Source organism: Aspergillus ruber (genome assembly GCF_000600275.1).
Source record: "Aspergillus ruber CBS 135680 unplaced genomic scaffold scaffold00038, whole genome shotgun sequence".
NCBI lineage: Eukaryota > Fungi > Ascomycota > Eurotiomycetes > Eurotiales > Aspergillaceae > Aspergillus > Aspergillus ruber.
This window is the reverse complement of record NW_024467334.1, coordinates 153,064-169,319: the sequence shown is the minus strand read 5'-3', so window position 1 is coordinate 169,319 and position 16,256 is coordinate 153,064. Positions and strand designations below refer to the sequence as shown.

The 16,256-nt window shown below is 49.1% G+C and overlaps 5 protein-coding genes across 5 annotated transcripts in view; 1 reads left to right on the top strand and 4 right to left on the bottom strand.

The window, feature by feature from the left end:
• The window catches only part of EURHEDRAFT_518645 (DUF2013 domain-containing protein), a gene marked incomplete at both ends in the record, with an annotated part of 2,427 nt that extends 1,381 nt beyond the window's left edge, over positions 1-1,046 (bottom strand). Inside the window, 4 exons of the mRNA XM_040786700.1 lie at positions 21-174; positions 222-581; positions 647-765; positions 848-1,046. Of these exons, the coding sequence (XP_040634844.1) occupies positions 21-174; positions 222-581; positions 647-765; positions 848-1,046 (832 nt within the window). The remainder of the gene's footprint in view (positions 1-20; positions 175-221; positions 582-646; positions 766-847) is intronic.
• A 349-nt stretch (positions 1,047-1,395) lies between these two features.
• EURHEDRAFT_416764 (class I alpha-mannosidase 1A) lies at positions 1,396-4,283 on the bottom strand. The gene has a single exon (XM_040783043.1). The coding sequence runs from the start codon at positions 4,160-4,162 to the stop codon at positions 1,667-1,669; it is 2,496 nt and encodes an 831-aa protein (XP_040634843.1). The 5' UTR covers positions 4,163-4,283; the 3' UTR covers positions 1,396-1,666.
• A 703-nt stretch (positions 4,284-4,986) lies between these two features.
• EURHEDRAFT_381358 (uncharacterized protein) lies at positions 4,987-6,203 on the bottom strand (the record flags this gene model as incomplete). The annotated part of the gene is made up of 3 exons (XM_040779405.1): positions 4,987-5,325; positions 5,395-6,043; positions 6,130-6,203. 3 exons carry the CDS (start codon positions 6,201-6,203, stop codon positions 4,987-4,989), a joined length of 1,062 nt encoding a protein of 353 aa, XP_040634842.1.
• A 506-nt stretch (positions 6,204-6,709) lies between these two features.
• Positions 6,710-9,640, bottom strand: atgI (autophagy protein ATG9; the record flags this gene model as incomplete). The annotated part of the gene is made up of 2 exons (XM_040785027.1): positions 6,710-8,831; positions 8,895-9,640. The coding sequence occupies 2 exons, from the start codon at positions 9,638-9,640 to the stop codon at positions 6,710-6,712; spliced, it is 2,868 nt and encodes a 955-aa protein (XP_040634841.1).
• A 2,730-nt stretch (positions 9,641-12,370) lies between these two features.
• On the top strand, positions 12,371-16,249 carry EURHEDRAFT_465588 (GTPase-activating protein BUD2; the record flags this gene model as incomplete). The annotated part of the gene is made up of 2 exons (XM_040785029.1): positions 12,371-15,218; positions 15,270-16,249. 2 exons carry the CDS (start codon positions 12,371-12,373, stop codon positions 16,247-16,249), a joined length of 3,828 nt encoding a protein of 1,275 aa, XP_040634840.1.
• Between the last annotated feature and the right edge of the window lie 7 nt (positions 16,250-16,256).

Below are 16,256 nucleotides of genomic sequence, written 5' to 3'. Positions count from 1 at the left end.
AAAAAAAAAAAAAAGCTAACCTTCTCTGTTGATGAGCAGAATGATATTCTCCCCAAATGTCTTGTAATAGTTCCCCTGCATCGAAAGCACCTTGATTACCTTATTCGTCAAAAAGCCCGACCGTTCATCAATGGGATCATGCGCCGAAATCATGAATTGTTCGTTCAACACCAGCTGTTTTGTTAGTCTCGCTTTCCTTCCTTTATCCAAAGGACACTCACCAAAACACGAATAACCGGGTAATGATACGGATCATTAACATCATCCGAAAGGTTCTCAATAAGCTCAAACAACCCCTTGATAAAATCATCGTCCACAAGCACCAAATCTTCAATCTTCACTCTTTGTACCCTCGACATTTCATACAACAAGTCCATCAACATTCGATGGAGACCAGCTCCGCCGTCGTCATCTTCGTCGTTTTCGCTATGGCCTTGCCCATCATTCTTCCTCTTCTGCAATAGCTCCAACAACCGCGGAAACGCCCCCTCATCGTTCATCGTATTGAATGTAGCTTCATTCTGGCGGCCGTCGAAAAGGAGGAAGGAGGATATAAGATGTAAAGTTTTAGGATCGTCTTCCTATTCGTTGTAACAGAACCGTCAATATTTGCTCGTGCGCGAGTCGCAAAGATAATCCAGCATACCTGCAGTAAACCATATAACAACTGTCTTCGGACATAATCCCCATGAGCAGCGTAAATTTTCGACGAGAATAGTTTGAATGAGCAGCGTGAAATGTCTAGTTCGGAATTGAGATATTCATCTGTCCGGTGTCAGGTTAGTCCCCGCATTTTGAGACCACGCTGCACATATTGGCACTCAAAAAGAAAGAAGAGTAAACACACCCTTATACTGAACAGTCAAATCTAGATAACTTCGTAGCACGTTATCAATCAAGTCTTCCGAGTCGCAAGGGGTAGAGACGATTTGTTGGAGTTCTGTTAACAACCGCCGTTCAGTTAGCACCGCCCCGTCAAAGTAACAAACCACCAATATCACAGAACCCTGAAGAGGAAAAAGGAAAGAGAAAGGAATGCATACCATCCCAGAACTGCTGCTCACTCTCCAAAATAACCTCGGAGTCCATTTCCCACGGCTCGCAGTCGTCGTCGGGGCGTCTGTTGGTGATGCTCTGCACTCATACCGTCTCGTCTCGTGTCCTCCCCGTCAAGGAGACTCTTTTGCTCCCAGGGAGTGGGAGAAAGTATCGTTAAATATACGGCGGGTATGGGGGAGAGGCAGAGTTGTTGATTTGGTGTTGATGGGATGGAGGCAGGCAGAAGTGCGGTGTTTGGTGATGGTGGACCTTGGGCCAAGTCAAAGGCGGCGGGGGATTTGCGGGCGATCCATCGGTGCCAGACAATACCATTCAACAGTCTTGTATATAGGTCTTATAATAAGATACTGTAAATCATTATATAGTAGTATTAAGTAGATTGGCATTACGGTTCATACTTCGTACACGCTGGTAATTAACAAACACACGGATGAAACAGCACTCGGTATCAAAAAGTATATGCAACAAGAACCGGAAAGCAAAGCAAAAGAAAATAATGTACGCGAAAAAGCTGCTGTGAGCAATTATGTAGGTCGTTTCAATGGGTGAGCTTCCGTGTTTCTGGAAACAGTTAGCAACATGACTCCCAAATTGGAATAACGACAACTCACAGGACATATTCGTCAAGACTAACGACACTCGGATCGCTAAAAAGCAGATAGAAGTACTTGAGCGTCTCCGAAAGCCAGAACGACTCCATTGAGTCCTGGAACACCGGCTGCATCGAAGTGACATCCTCAATGGCCGAATGGGCAAAGTTTGTGCGTGTATGCTTGGCGATACCCTCGAACATCCTCCATCCCTTCTCACGCCAGTAATTGTCGCCAGTGAGACGGTACATGATGAAGACGGACTCAATCGCCTCAGGTCGCAACAGATAGCGTCGGTCAGTCATGCGGACAAACCCAGGTGGCAGTCTTTCTTCCCTGATCCGGGCCTTGACGTAGTCATCAGCCAGCGCGGCAGCAGGATCCCCAGGTAATGGTGAAAGGAGACTCCGACGTGTGGCTTTTACCCTGGGAGCTGTTGGTACTGGCGTTTCGGCGGTCTGTGATACATTACGCTTGAGTCCATCGCGTTCATAGACAATAGCATTGTTTTCAGGCGTGGAAACCGGCTTATCAGCTTCGACCGCGTCCTCCTGATATTCTCTGGCTTCGGTGACCTGCTCCTTCATCTTTTGCATCGCAGCTAGACGTTCCTCTCGCCAAGGGTCCAGGGCATCCTTGTAACGGATCTCATCCCATGTGCATGGTTCACCCTTCTTACAGGGTACCACCAGGAAGGTTTCAGGCATGATACCGGTGTATGTAGATTCGTACGCCCATACACACCCGTCTGTCAGCTTAGCGGCAATGTCCATATCATTTTCAATGCCAAACAACTTGGATCCCATCGCAAACATGCCACCAGCATAGCAGGTCAGATGCGTCGCTTCGTACCTAGTGGGTACCTTGTTCGGCTGCAGCTCTGCAAGTGGCTTCCTCAGGTCGAGAGTGGCCAAGAAACGGATGTCGCGGCCATGTTTTACCATGGGCCGGAAGAGAAGGTGCTCGCGAGCTGTGTCCATTGCTTTCTCATACATGGATTTGTATTGATCGTTCAGACCACCAAGTAGCATATATTCCTTGGGAAGATACTCATACGTTGAATCTGCCTCTGCCCCCAAGCCAAAAGCATCCTTGTAAGAGTTCTGAGTTACCAGAGCACCCTTGCAGTCGCTGTCTGCAGAAATAATATGGGCTTCGGGGTTATTTTCCTTGATCAGCTGTTCATAGTTGGCAGGCTGTGCATCTTGCGCAAGGCCACTCTCGTCGCGTCGTCCGAAATAATTCTTATAGCTCTCAATATCCGTTGGAACTGGCTTTACACTGAGTGTGTGCACGGGGGATGACGATGAGTTGGATGGAGACGGAATATCGCGCACGACAGCAGATGAAGATATAGGTTTTTCGCATCCAGTGGCGTCCAGCTTGGTAGGCCACAAACCGGGAAGCTTGCTGGAAGATTGAACCCTTTCCAGCTCATTGGTGATACGGGCAATGGAATCGTAGTACTTATCATCCTTTGTTAACTGCGCAAGTCGCGTAAACTCCATCGAAAGCGAGCCAATCTCCGCCAGAACAGCTCGACGGCTCGCATGGTGAACTCTCGATGCCTGGTCTGGCGTCCACTTATAAAATAAAGTTGGCATGCGATTGGGCGTGTCAAAAGCCCCCATCACAATTTCCGCAAGCTGAACAGCCTTTTCCAGAAGCACGGGATACTTCTTATCCGAGATGTCATATGCACCCAACAATCCACCCATGTAACGAATGACCGTCTCGAAGACGGGGATCTCTAACCTCTCGCTCGTTGTAAAGTCAACATTCTTGACATGCTCAACCGCAAGAGCAAACTCCTCCTCCAAACCCATCACCCAAAGCGTATCCAGCGCATCCACCACTGTAGCTCCCCAGCCATTGAAAGTATTCTTGTACCCACCGCGCAAAGGCTTGAGCTCATCCTTCCCCATCGCGGAGGACTTGTACCCATTCCATGCATACTCAAATGTCTTCCGAATCTCATCCAACTTCTCCAACCGCTTCTCCTTCTCCTCGGCCGACTCAATCTTGAAGTCAGCTTGTAGTTTTGGTAACGACTTCGGGTCGCTCGTCGGCAGCATGATCCGCTCCTCCGGCGCGAGGGGGAACAACTCCGGGACTTTCTTCCAATGGAGTGGCGGCTGTTTCACCGGAAACATGCTCACGCCCTGCTTCTGCTTCCCCTGGTTTCCCTGTTTTTGTTGCTGTTTACGCGAGCCAGAACCACCGGGGTCCGCATTTTGGTCACCGCTCGTTTTGATACCGACTTGATTCGCGTCTTCGTGGGATTGTCTGTGATTCGGGGGTTGTTGGTGTGGGGGAGGACCGGGGACGAAGTCGAGCGAGGGAGGTCTTTGCGAGAAGAGATCAACTGGCGGCGGGGGGAAATGGGGGTGATGATCGTGATAGTCGTCCGGAAAGACGATCTGCCAGTCGTAGGAACGGACAAAATGGATAAACACCACGGCAAATACGACGGCGAAGATCAGGAGACCGCGATATCGACGTGGTACGAGCATTTTGTATGTTTTTAAAAGGAATGGAATTGAAAAAAAGGGAGGGACAAAGAGGAAGGTACTCCCCTGTTACAGGTGAGGTAAACGAGGGTAAACGAGTGACTGGGTAAAAGAAAAGAAGGGAAAAAAAAAAAAAAAAAAAAAAAAAAAAAAAAAAAAAAAAAAAAAAAGACAAGGCACTATCAAGGCATCAACAATAATCCATTAGAGAGTGTATATCAGCAACTGCCACTCTTCCTATCTCTCATGTCTCATTCGCAGAGGAAGAATAGAGGAAAAGGAGGGACACCGACAGAAAAGTAAAATCGGCCAAGAACCACGCTTAGGGAAAAACCATTTCCATTATGTAGTGCTACCCATATTGCCGTAGTAATAATAATGGCCTAATAATATTATGGATCTGATTTGTTCTATCTGTGGACTTAGCATCCTTTTCTGTGGCATTTTGTGATCTAAAAGAGTCTCGAACGTCTCTAAAATAGTAACAATCAATATCGAGATCCGATCCCCGGGATCTGCATGGAATCTTCCGAATCTTCTACTGTGAGACACGGTTTTTTTATTTTTATTTTGTTTCTTTTGTTCTTAGACTAACCCTCTTAATTATGGATTGCATAAGAATCAATTGCAATACCCGCTAGCTTTTCCCAGTTCTGTCTGGTTTTCAGCATATGCTATACCCATGCAAAAATAACCATGGAGACAAGTATCCCACCACTCAAAAAAATGACCCCGGCTGGTTTATTCCCAGAAGATCCTCCAAAACCCTAAGCCCCTGTTAGACCCAGCTCCACTCACAACTCTGGTTCAGGAAAAGGACCAGAAACTCACTTCACATGCAACCTCGTCGGCAAAAAGCAAACCAGATTGTCAACCCCGGCTGGAGAACTGTGCGTATAATCCGCGTGCACCCAGCCTCTCTTAAAGCAGAGTTCAATGCCGGAATCGTCCAAGTCGCATGGGACTGTTCCTTCTTGGATTATTCGACGAAGCGCGGTTGCAGCGGCGGGAGCGAATGCAAGTTGTTGTGAGGTTGGGAAGGATCGGAAGAAGACAGTTGTTTGGAGGGAAGCGAAGAGATTGGGTCCGTCTTGTAGACAATCCACTAGATGCTTTTCTGTGATTGTTTTGATGCTGCCGTTTTCTACTTCGGTGTGGTAATATGCCTGCAGAGTGTTAGTGTCGTCCTTTGATCACGACGATTGCGAACAAATAATCAAGAGAAGTAAGCATACCAATATATATGCCACCAGCGATTCAACCGCCCCTGGATGCCCACCTGTCACATAATAGAGAACTTTCCTCGCAACCGGCGCAATCTCAACCTCATTAACCGCCGACCACAGCAGCAGCACATACTCAAATTCCTCTAGCGTATAAAACAGCCCGAGATTATTGGAATGCGGGCCATGTGATGCATGGTACCTCAGCAGTGAAACCCGCTGCTCTGATTCAAAATGCACAGGCGGACCCCCCGGTCCCTCGGGCGTCCCCATGACTGGGTTCCCATACGACGCAAACAAACAGATCCTCGCGCCGCTCTGGCAGCCGCTCTGCGACTTGATCAAACCCCGCCACAGCGCTTCATCGCTGTACGATTGCTGCGCTTCGTCAATGATAAAAGTGATATTTGAGTACTGGAGGGTCATGTAGTCGACCTCGTAACCGGTTTCCTTACATTTCTCGTAGAGGTATATTGGTGGGTCGACGGTTTTGTGGGGCCAGCCAGTGAGGAAGACGACGGGTTCTTCGCGACTGGTGTAGTAGCTTTGGAGGAGCCTTGCGAGGGTTGTTTTGCCGGCGGATGGGGGGCCTCTGACAAGGGCTACTCGGTGCTCGTCCAGGACTTTGGCGAGCTCTGTGATGGTTTTTGTGCGCGGGCAGCTAGCGGTGTGTAGTGCAGAGAGTTCTGCATTGAGTAAACGGTCAGTTATTCAGGAATGTATTTGCTATCCAAGACACGAGCTTACTTGCCATATGATGGGGGTGCATCATACGGTGAAGGACTTGAGGGCGGAGAGGAGAAAGATGAGAAAGTGGCCATTTTTGTATGCCTTGACATGAAATAAAGGAAGGAAGAAAAGTCGCAGACTGAAGTAGATTTTCAATGACTGTGTATAATATTGTGCAGTTAAGAGACTATGTCAAAAGAAAGATGGCGACAGGGCATGTACTGACCGCAACCCAACAAACAAATCTCCCACGTCAGACGGGATATAAACGCTGCTCATATTACATGGATAGGCCATTGTATCTGCAATTGCTGGTTGTGTTTCCAATTTGCACTCGGGGGATTCGGAATTGCATTGATGTTCTAACTACTTCCATCTACTCCAAAGTAATACCCAAGTAAAGATAACCAGAAGAAATTATGAAAATCCAACAGGCCCAAAGTGTACGTAGAGCAGACCGTAACATCGCTATCCGTATACTCCGCGCTTCCAAAAGACGACAACTTCCAAAACCAATCCGTTACTGTCGTGTAAGCTCGATCATGACAACAGCATGTCATACCAGATATCGAACGTAAGGGGGAAGAAGAAAAAGAAATTAGATGCCAACTGTCGTCCGTCCTCGGCCATCATTATTCGCCTTCTGGAATTGTTGGATCAAGCCCAGGACACCTGGCCCTTCAACGATGCGATCCACATCCTCGCCCTCCTCGCCCTCCTCACCTTCCTCCTCACCCTCGCCACTGCCCATTAAGTTCATACGCCAGGAGTCCCCCAGGTTACTTTCGCTCTCCCCAATGCCACCACTCGATACCGTGGTGGTGTGTACGGGTAGCGGTGCCAGGCGGTGGGCGTCAGTAGTGGTGGACGGGGGTTCATCCTCATCTTCAATCGGCTCAGCAACTCTCGGGACCACACGTGAAGCCCGATAGGTCGGGTGAGCACTAGTACGATTCATTGCAGATGGTTGATGGTGTGGATCCAACAGCATCGACGGGGCTGGCGATAAGTGATCCATCGCGCCTGGAGCTCCAAATCGGGCTCCCGCGGTCGACATTTGACCGATCATCGTACTCCCCGGTGCACCAGCCGCTGGGCCCGACCGCGGATAGGGGTAATGTCCCAAGTCGATGCCAGATGGTGACCCGAGCGTCGGGAAGGCCGGTGGTGGATGGAACGGTCGTCTGCCGGATGGCCGAGGGTTTGCGCCATAGTTATCCAAAAAGCCATAGTAAGACGCAAGCATTTTGCCGTCTTTGGTGGAGAAGTAATCCGTGCGTGGATCCTGCCTGGCAGGATCATGGGAGTTTCGATGATGACGACCTGCTGCACCCTGGGTAATCTCGTTGGTGCCTTTTTTGAAGTCGAAGACAGCAAAGGAGCACAGATATCCCAGCCCGTCCACGTGCACGGTGAATTCCCGGAAGAAATCGATGATTCGTTCGCTGCACTTGGGCAGACTGAACCATAAAATGAAAGGCGTGAAAATGATACTCAAGACCTCCTCGAGGAAAATCACAATGCGCATCTGGTACAGCATCGCGAACTCTTTTCGAACTTCATCACTGTGCAGTCGTCCTTTCCAATGACTAGGAAAATAATGAGTATCCCGGATTACCTCGAGAAGGGCATACTCTGGATCGAAAACATCGTTTTCTTCGGGAGCCAAGCCTCGCGCAACAGCCCAGACGGAACCAAATACACCCAAGTAGAACAACACGGTACGATCGCTCGTGAGTTCAAACCCTAGGAACAACTCGGGGTCCACTAGCGACGCAACAGCCAACACGGACGTAATCGCACCGGAAATGAATGCCACAAATCCGGCCAGCTGAACTGTTTTATCTTTCGGGAACTGGTCAATGTATCGGCTGGCATAGGGATAGGACATGTTGGTCCGACTCTGGAACAGATGATCGAGCTCGTTGAACTCGCGAAATTTCCATTCCGCTAGAGGGGTATACTGGCGGGAACCTATCTGGGAAGGATTTTTCTTGTATTCGTTGAAATAGCGGAAGAAATGGTGCATGAGGTAATAGATGACCAGGAATGGTGCCACAAAGATATTCAGAATACCAATCACGATAAAACGCCGACGCAGGCCCTCAGCCAGAGCCTTGCGATGTGTGTCCCTCAAAAACAACGTCTTGATCTGACCCTGTTCATTAAACAGATAGTCCATAATGCAGAGATAGATATTCCACTCCAAAACTTTTGAGAACAGCTGTCGATTCCGAAGGAAAGGTACAGGTAGACTGAGATCTAGGATGTCCTTATTCACGAGAGCAATCAGATAATTCTCTTTGCGCATCAGCCGATTGGCTATGTCGTGGGCATCCATCCGTTGCTTGGACTGACTTCCCATTAGCTTACGATGCCGGGTGGACACACGGGCCGTTGCGGGATTCGCATCTCTCAGGGCCATTAATCGACTGACAATTTCTTGCCACGAGATTGTTTGGATCTCGGCATCGGATATCCCAAGAAGGTAATAATAAAAGTCATGCATGTGTTTGAGTCTCCGGGTGTCCAGCAGATATCGGAAGGCTCGTTCTATCCAGAAGAAAGTGAGCATCCATAGGAACAAAGTTGAGGTAGTTGACATTTTGGTCGTGCATCGTTTAATAAGGATATCATCCAGTGTTCGACTCCCTCTGACGCTGGAGTAGTCGATACAGTTTGTGAGAAATGTGCTAAATCCGACAATAAACGCAAAATTTCTAAGAGGAAGAAAATGGGTTGTTAATAAAACGGGATACCAGCGGAGGTCGTATGGGACATACAAAAGACTTATAGCCCGTTGAAGAGAAATAGACCAAATCCCATTCCCCTGAGAGTATGCATAAACGTCCTCCAGGAAATTATCCAAATTCTCGACATTCGCCCATCTCCACATAGCTTTCTCTTTGGGGTCGACAAACGCAAGATTCGGATGCTGCCCAATCGACCACCTTGCCGCTGGGGGTGCTTTTTGTTTCTGGAGGTCATCGTGTAGTCCCAGTTGTTCCGTAGCTTCCCTGTTTGTTTTCCATCGAGATATGTTGCTGGGTGGTGGAGGACCAGGATCCGGAGACGGTCGATGTGGGTGAGAGCGCGGAGGAGGTGGCAGTCTGGATCTAAGCTCATCATCATCGTGGTTTCCTTCTACCAGAAGCGAAGCAGGAACGTCTTCATCTGCATCGTACTCCGGTGTTCCATCTTGAACCCATTGCGGTCGACTCAATTTCCGGTGACGAGAAGTAGCTCTGCCTTTGCCCTTGCCTCCTCTGGATGAATGGTCTTGGGCCAGGAACGCCGTTGTACTGTTGGTCGGGCTTGACAAAACACTGCCCTGTGCATCGGCCATGGCCTCCTCCAGCTCCTGATCATTATAGTGGTCTCCTCCTCCCCGTTCTTCACCCCAGGCCAGGCCAGCACGCTCCTCCACGTCTGATGCATTCGAATCGGCGTCATGCTCTCGGATCGCTTCGTAGACCGACGGAGAGTCCGCGGGGGGGAGAATCCGTGAGAGAATGTTGGATTTCATCATCTTGCAAGAGGTCTATCGGAGGGCGATAAAGAGAAATCGTGAGTTTTGCATATAAATTCCAGAATATCAACGCATGGTGGTGGCCACCTCTTCGTGGGAACTAGATATGTGACGACAGCGTCAATTTGGTGATGATAGTCTGTTTTGAGAAAGCAGTATCAGCTAGAAGTTAAAGTACGAGACAGCAAAATGCATCCAAGATAGGGGAATAAAGCAATGAGCAGACAAGAGGATATGCTTGACTGCAATGAGACACAGCCTGTGCCTTTGTCAGAGTGCCATGTACCAGAGTGCCATGTACTCGTGATAAGCGGGATGATCGCATGACGGAATTTTATGCCTCAGGCGCAAAACACATGACTTCGGTCAGGTGATATGTGTTATGAATACAGTAATATATGCAAAATTGTAAATTACGATACGCGTGGCAACGTGATCTGTGACGACACGAGTCAGGCCAGGTGGGATATTGGTTAATTGTGCTGTCAGGAGAAGCACCAATTCAGGTAAGAAGTGGAGCTGATTGGATGGATTGCCAAGGAATCAACGTGCGGGGTGTTTTCTTGTTTGGGGATAGCCGTATACATTAATACGGTAATGGTATGTCACGAATGATACGTGCAACCTCCGCTTTCTTCCAGAAGAAGCCCCAGGATGCAATTAATATACTTGCCATATCAATCTATCAATAAAACCAATCTATCTGTACGGAGGATTCATTATATACATATCTAGTACGTAGGATGTACAGGAACCGAATGGTGGGTTATAACAGGACTAAATATGATGACTTCACAGAGAGACTACTATGTTCTTGTCTATATCAGTCTACTTCGGACTACGCCTACTTGAGTAGTAGCTATGGCTATTGAAAACCCACAGTTCGATCCATTTGTCCGTGAGATCAACTGCATAAATGTTAACTGTCTGTTGCTGTTGCTCAATCCTTTTGTCTTTATATTAAGCCAGAAAAGCAACATGAAAGATCATCAGTCCCACTCTCGGTAATTTCTGAATTGGTAAATATGCGGACAGTCAAGAGAACAGATAAGTACTCCGTATGAATAGAGCCCGGAACACTCCTATCCAGACCCATGGAACGCCTCCTGGTGGAACGAACAAGATTAACTACTACTCCGTACAGTACTACTATCGTTATTTCCTCGTCATGATTATCCGTATCGACATCATGAACTAAGCATAAGCAGACCTGTCGAGTGTACATCCCCGAGAGTTTGCCGGCGCGCAACCCATTAGATGAACGGAGAATTCTTTTCTTATTGAAAGGATCTGTTCCTGTGGCAAAGGTGGTCTTATCACAATCCAATTGATTCAATTCCAATTTTGAATGGTTCAATCCCCCCGTATCTACCGGATATCCCGTAGGCAAAAAAATATGAACTGTGTTCTCTTCGTTGGGGGTATTACCCATTCGGGGAGAAGATCATATAGTACATAGCGTGAAGAATAGAGCAAATTCTCCATTGTTATCACCATTTGATTCTCTTCTTGCCAGAATTCCTCTATGGTAGTGATATTCTTCCTTTCTCTCGCTTAATTATCCCGCCAGCTGGTCATACAGAAATCATCCTTCTCATCTGGTCTTCTCCGTATCTTTCTCTTCACCACACACACTACTGTGCTTTACAAATCGCTCTACCTGAGTTCAATCCCAACGGCAAGAAAAGAAATTATAAATTAGAGAAAAAGAAATAATAAACTGATGCTGGTGGGTTTCTCTTTCTTTCTCGCTGTCTGCCATTTCACTCCCCCCATTGTTCGGCCGGCCTCCTGGACGCCCGTTCAGATCTTCTCGCTTGGCTGCGTGGAACCCGTTCTTCGTCTTCTCTCACTTCCGCTCTGCTCTCTCTTACTCTCCCCCAACAACTTTGTTGCTGTTCTCACTCGCGCACTCTCTCACTCTCTCACAATCACGTTTATAATAATCTTTCTTCTCTCTGTATATTTTACCTCTCTGCATCCAATTCTGTGCTCCTCTCCATCATTTTCCCTTTTTCACCTCCCTGATCCGTACTCCGGTTTACTATCACGACTTCCACCCCCCTCTCCCTGCCTGAGGCTAACATCTTAGACAATGGTTTTCTAGCACCGACACCATTCTGGTCGACTGGCTGTTGGAGGATTGTTGGACTCTTGTGATACCCTCTAGCGCCGTGTGCGTTTTGTTTCCCTTCCCGGCCGAACACCTACCGTTCGATCGATAATCGTCGTCCTGGTTGACCGACCATTCGTGGATCGCGTCCGTCCTCAACTACGCCCGATCACTATATATCTTACGACGCGCCAAATCTCGACGTGCAATCCAATTTTACTCTCTCTTTCGTTTCGTTCTCCATGCGTTCAGCCAGTTTCCCACTGGAACGACAGGGGACTCCAATTGCTCGAGGACGGTTGCGCAAAGTCACTTGGGTGTAAACGGACTGCAGGGTAACATTTTTCCAACAAGTCGGGTGATCAGGAAAGGGTGCGGAAATAAAAGAGAAGCGAAAAAGAGAGAGAGCAGGCGCAAGACGCACACGCACATACAAATATACCTAAAAAGAGTGAGGAGATTAAAAGGCACTGTGTTGCGGCACTTTGCATTTTGTGTGACCTTTCGTAGCGAGTCCCCTCGGCTACCGCTACTCAGATCGCGCGCATAGAAGGTAACAAGGGCTCTCTCTCTCTCTCTCTCTCTATTTCCTTTTTCGTCATTTCAAACCAGACAAGATGGGGTCGGAAAATCAACATGGGATGAAACAGAGCTCGGCTCACCAAGGAGGGACATATAGTCACGCCGTCGAACGGCGTTCCAGCAAAAAGTCATCCTCGAAAGACCGCCGTGGCATCGTTGTTAATCATGACAACTTCAGGGGCACGGGCATCCGTGCTGTAACGCCAGAATCTGACACTGACAAGCAATATCCCTTAGACGACTCCGAATACATCCCAGGTAGCGGCGCTCCTTCTCCTCACGCGACACACAGAGCCAGAACCGTTGATGGTGACAGAGAATATCATTTCCCTCACTCAATAGAGGATGGAGCTGAAGTGTTCAATGCCATGAACGGGCGCGTACGATCACGGACGACGACGACAAACGAGGAGCGGACGGAAGTGCTCCCGAATAATACCACTCTCCCTTGGCGTCGCTTTGGATCTTTCCACACCTCTGGCTTCCAAGTTAGGACCCCAGACGAGCAGCCCAGCACCATGAGTTCCCCTGCCACATATTCACCCAGTTCTTTCAGCGAACGGCCACGGCCGGGTAGGCCGCCTGGTGTGCTCACTGGCTTGAATTCCCTTAATGCATCATCGTTAACCTCTCCCATCTCGAATTCCGATTCTGCAAAAATCTTACAACTCATGAAGACTACCAGTGGACGCATGCATGGCGTCCTTTCCTTCCGAACTTCTAACCAGACCGCATGGACATCTGGGGTCTGCGCCGTCAACGTGGCAACAGGCAGCTTGGTCTACCTCATCTACAAGGCTAAGGGAGAACCCGCATTGACGAAAACCTTAATTCCCGATTTACGTGGCTGTCGGGTGCGGACCCTGTACGATCCGGACTTTCAGAACAATTATCTGACCGTGACCACCTTCACGTCGGGCCTGGGAGTTCAGTTGCGGCCTCATGTCAGTGAAACGTTTGACTCATGGCTTGCTGCATTGCTCTGTTGGCAGCCAATTCGGCCAAGAGGTGTGCGGAACAAGATGACAAAGCCCCAGCCAGTAGTAATTGGAGAGCGGCGTTTTCTTGACCGCCATCGGCGCAATTCCGAAGGTGCTGTGCAAAAGGATGCGGCTATTATTAAGGTTGGTAAGATGCTCCTCTGGGATAAGCCAACTGCTTCCGGAGCACGGCCTGCTTCGGGTCGCCAAATCTCGACATCGCGGCAGCAACGGGCTTTGAAGTCTTCTTGGCAGAGAGTCAGCTGTACGCTGCAGGAGAATGGTCATTTCAAACTGTTCACTGAGTCGGACGTCTCGCTCATAAACTCTGTTCAACTATCTCAATTGTCCCGCTGTGCCGTGCAACAACTCAATGCGTCGGTCCTCGAGGATCAATTCTGCATTGCCATCTATCCCCAATATGCAGCGCATGCGAATGTTGATCCATTTCAGATCCGTCCGATCTATCTCTCATTGGAGAGTCGGGTGCTCTTTGAAGTTTGGTTTGTTCTTCTGCGTGCTTTTACTGTCCCTGAGCTCTATGGCCCTGAATCATCCGTAGAGGATGATCCAAGGCCTGTCAACCTCCAACCAGCGCCAACACCACCGCCGCCAGCTACGACATCTATGACGGACATGTTTCGCATCGAGCGGAGCCTCACAGTCAAGGTCACAGAAGCCAAGCTGTTCCGCATGAGAGAAGACACCCCACACAAAGGCCGAAAACAATCGAAGTCACATGGACATTCGGCTACTGTCAGGTCCGCCGAGGGTGATTATTACACCGAAGTCACGCTGGATGGAGAAATTCGGGCCAAAACCGCCGTCAAGTACCGTACCGCCAATCCATTCTGGAGAGAAGAATTCATCTTCCACGACCTTCCCCCCGTGCTTTCCCAAGCCTCCCTTCTGGTTAAGACGCTTAATCCAGCTCAAAAAGATTGGACTCTCATTGCCCATGGTACATATTTGATGAGCCAGAGCCGCGATATCAACACGATACCATTGGATGATGTCGAGGTTTGCGCGCACGATCTTACACATGGAAGGGTGGAACTGCGGCTAGATGATCTGGAGCCGGGCGTGGAAACTGAGAAATGGTGGCCGATTCTGGACGACAAAGATCAGCCAGTGGGTGAGATGCTGATGCGAGCTCGGATGGAGGAGACTGTCGTGCTCATGTCTCAAGAGTATGAGCTGATGTCAGAACTTCTTCACTCGTTTACCAACGGCCTCACAGTCAATATGGCACAAATCATATCATCGGAATTGAACCAGCTGTCCGAAACGCTTCTCAACATCTTTCAGGTTTCAGGCCAGGCAGTGGAATGGATTTCGTCGCTCGTGGAGGATGAAATCGATGGTGTTCACAAAGAATCGACCGTCAATCGCCTGCGGTACACTACACGCATCCACTCAAATGATGCCAGAGAGTCCAACCAGGAAAGAGAATTCTTGGTCCGGGATCTTGGACGAACTGCTACGGTAGAGGCAAATCTACTCTTCCGCGGGAACTCAATCCTAACAAAGGCGCTCGATTCTCATATGCGGCGGCTTGGGAAGGATTACCTGGATGAAACGATCGGAGATCGGCTACGCAGCATCGACGATGAAAATCCTGAGTGCGAGGTCGACCCGTCTCGCGTCCACCGGTCGGATGATCTCGAGAGGAATTGGAACCACTTGATATTTCTCACAACGGGCGTTTGGAAAGCTATTGCCAACTCCGCCTCGCGATGTCCCCCTGAGCTCAGGCTCATATTTCGGCATATCAGAGCCTGTGCAGAGGATCGCTATGGTGATTTCCTTCGATCTGTCACGTACAGCAGTGTGTCTGGCTTCCTATTTCTACGGTTCTTTTGCCCGGCCATTCTAAATCCTAAGCTATTTGGCTTGCTCAAGGGTATGTATTTGTCTTTTCAACATGAGGTTCACTGCTAACAAAGGACCACAGATCACCCTCGTCAACGTGCTCAGCGTACATTGACTTTGATCGCCAAGGCCTTGCAAGGCCTAGCTAACATGACTACGTTCGGCAGCAAAGAACCATGGATGGAGCCGATGAACCGTTTTCTGATCAGCAATCGTTCTGAGTTTAAACAGTTCGTGGATTCTGTCTGCGCAATACCCGCTGACCGCCCGGCTCCAATTGTTACTCCATCCTACGCGACCCCAATCCAGATTCTCGGCCGATTACCTCCTACCTCGCGCGAAGGCTTCCCTAGTCTTCCATTCTTGCTCGACCATGCCCGGAGCTTCTCCAACCTCATTCGGATATGGCTTGAAGTTGCACCGCCCCGATTGGCTGAGTTAGAAGAAATTGATCCCGTGCTGCAAAACTTCCACGAGACAGCAGTACGTCTTGACCAACGGACCAAGGAATGCCTGGACAGGGCCGAGGATGCAGAACGGCCTAATGGCAATCTTGTGAACAAATGGGAAGAACTGGTAGAATCGATGGAACGAAGTGCGACCTTTTACGACGACGCCAACTCGAGCATGCCCGCTACCCCAGCGGCCGACACGGCCCTGGCTTCCTCTGCAACCGTCACGAATAACCACCGGAATTCGATCGGATATTTTTCGCGTCCTTATCTTCCTCGTCGGTCGACCGATCATGAGCAGCAGCAACAGCAAGTCGATGACGAAACCCCTCCCAGCTCCTCATCCGCAACCTGGGATACATCCCGAGTGCCCTTTACTATTCCTCGATGGTCTGATGCGCGGGACAGTGCTTCGAGTTCCAAAAACTCCTCTACTTTTTCCCTTGACTCCCCGGAGACCACGACCAGGAGTGGCCGTCGGTCCAGCATTTCTAGGGAATCATCGGGTAGATACCGGGGTCTCTTTGAGTTTCCGCGACGCAAAGCCAACAAAGAGCGGGATCATTCTCAACATCAACCTCGCGAGGAAATCCGAAATGAATCTTTATAAACTCTTT

Coding starts and splice junctions, on each gene's coding strand:
- EURHEDRAFT_416764 (XM_040783043.1), bottom strand. CDS start 4,162: ATGCTCGTACCACGTCGATATCGCGGTCTCCTGATCTTCGCCGTCGTA.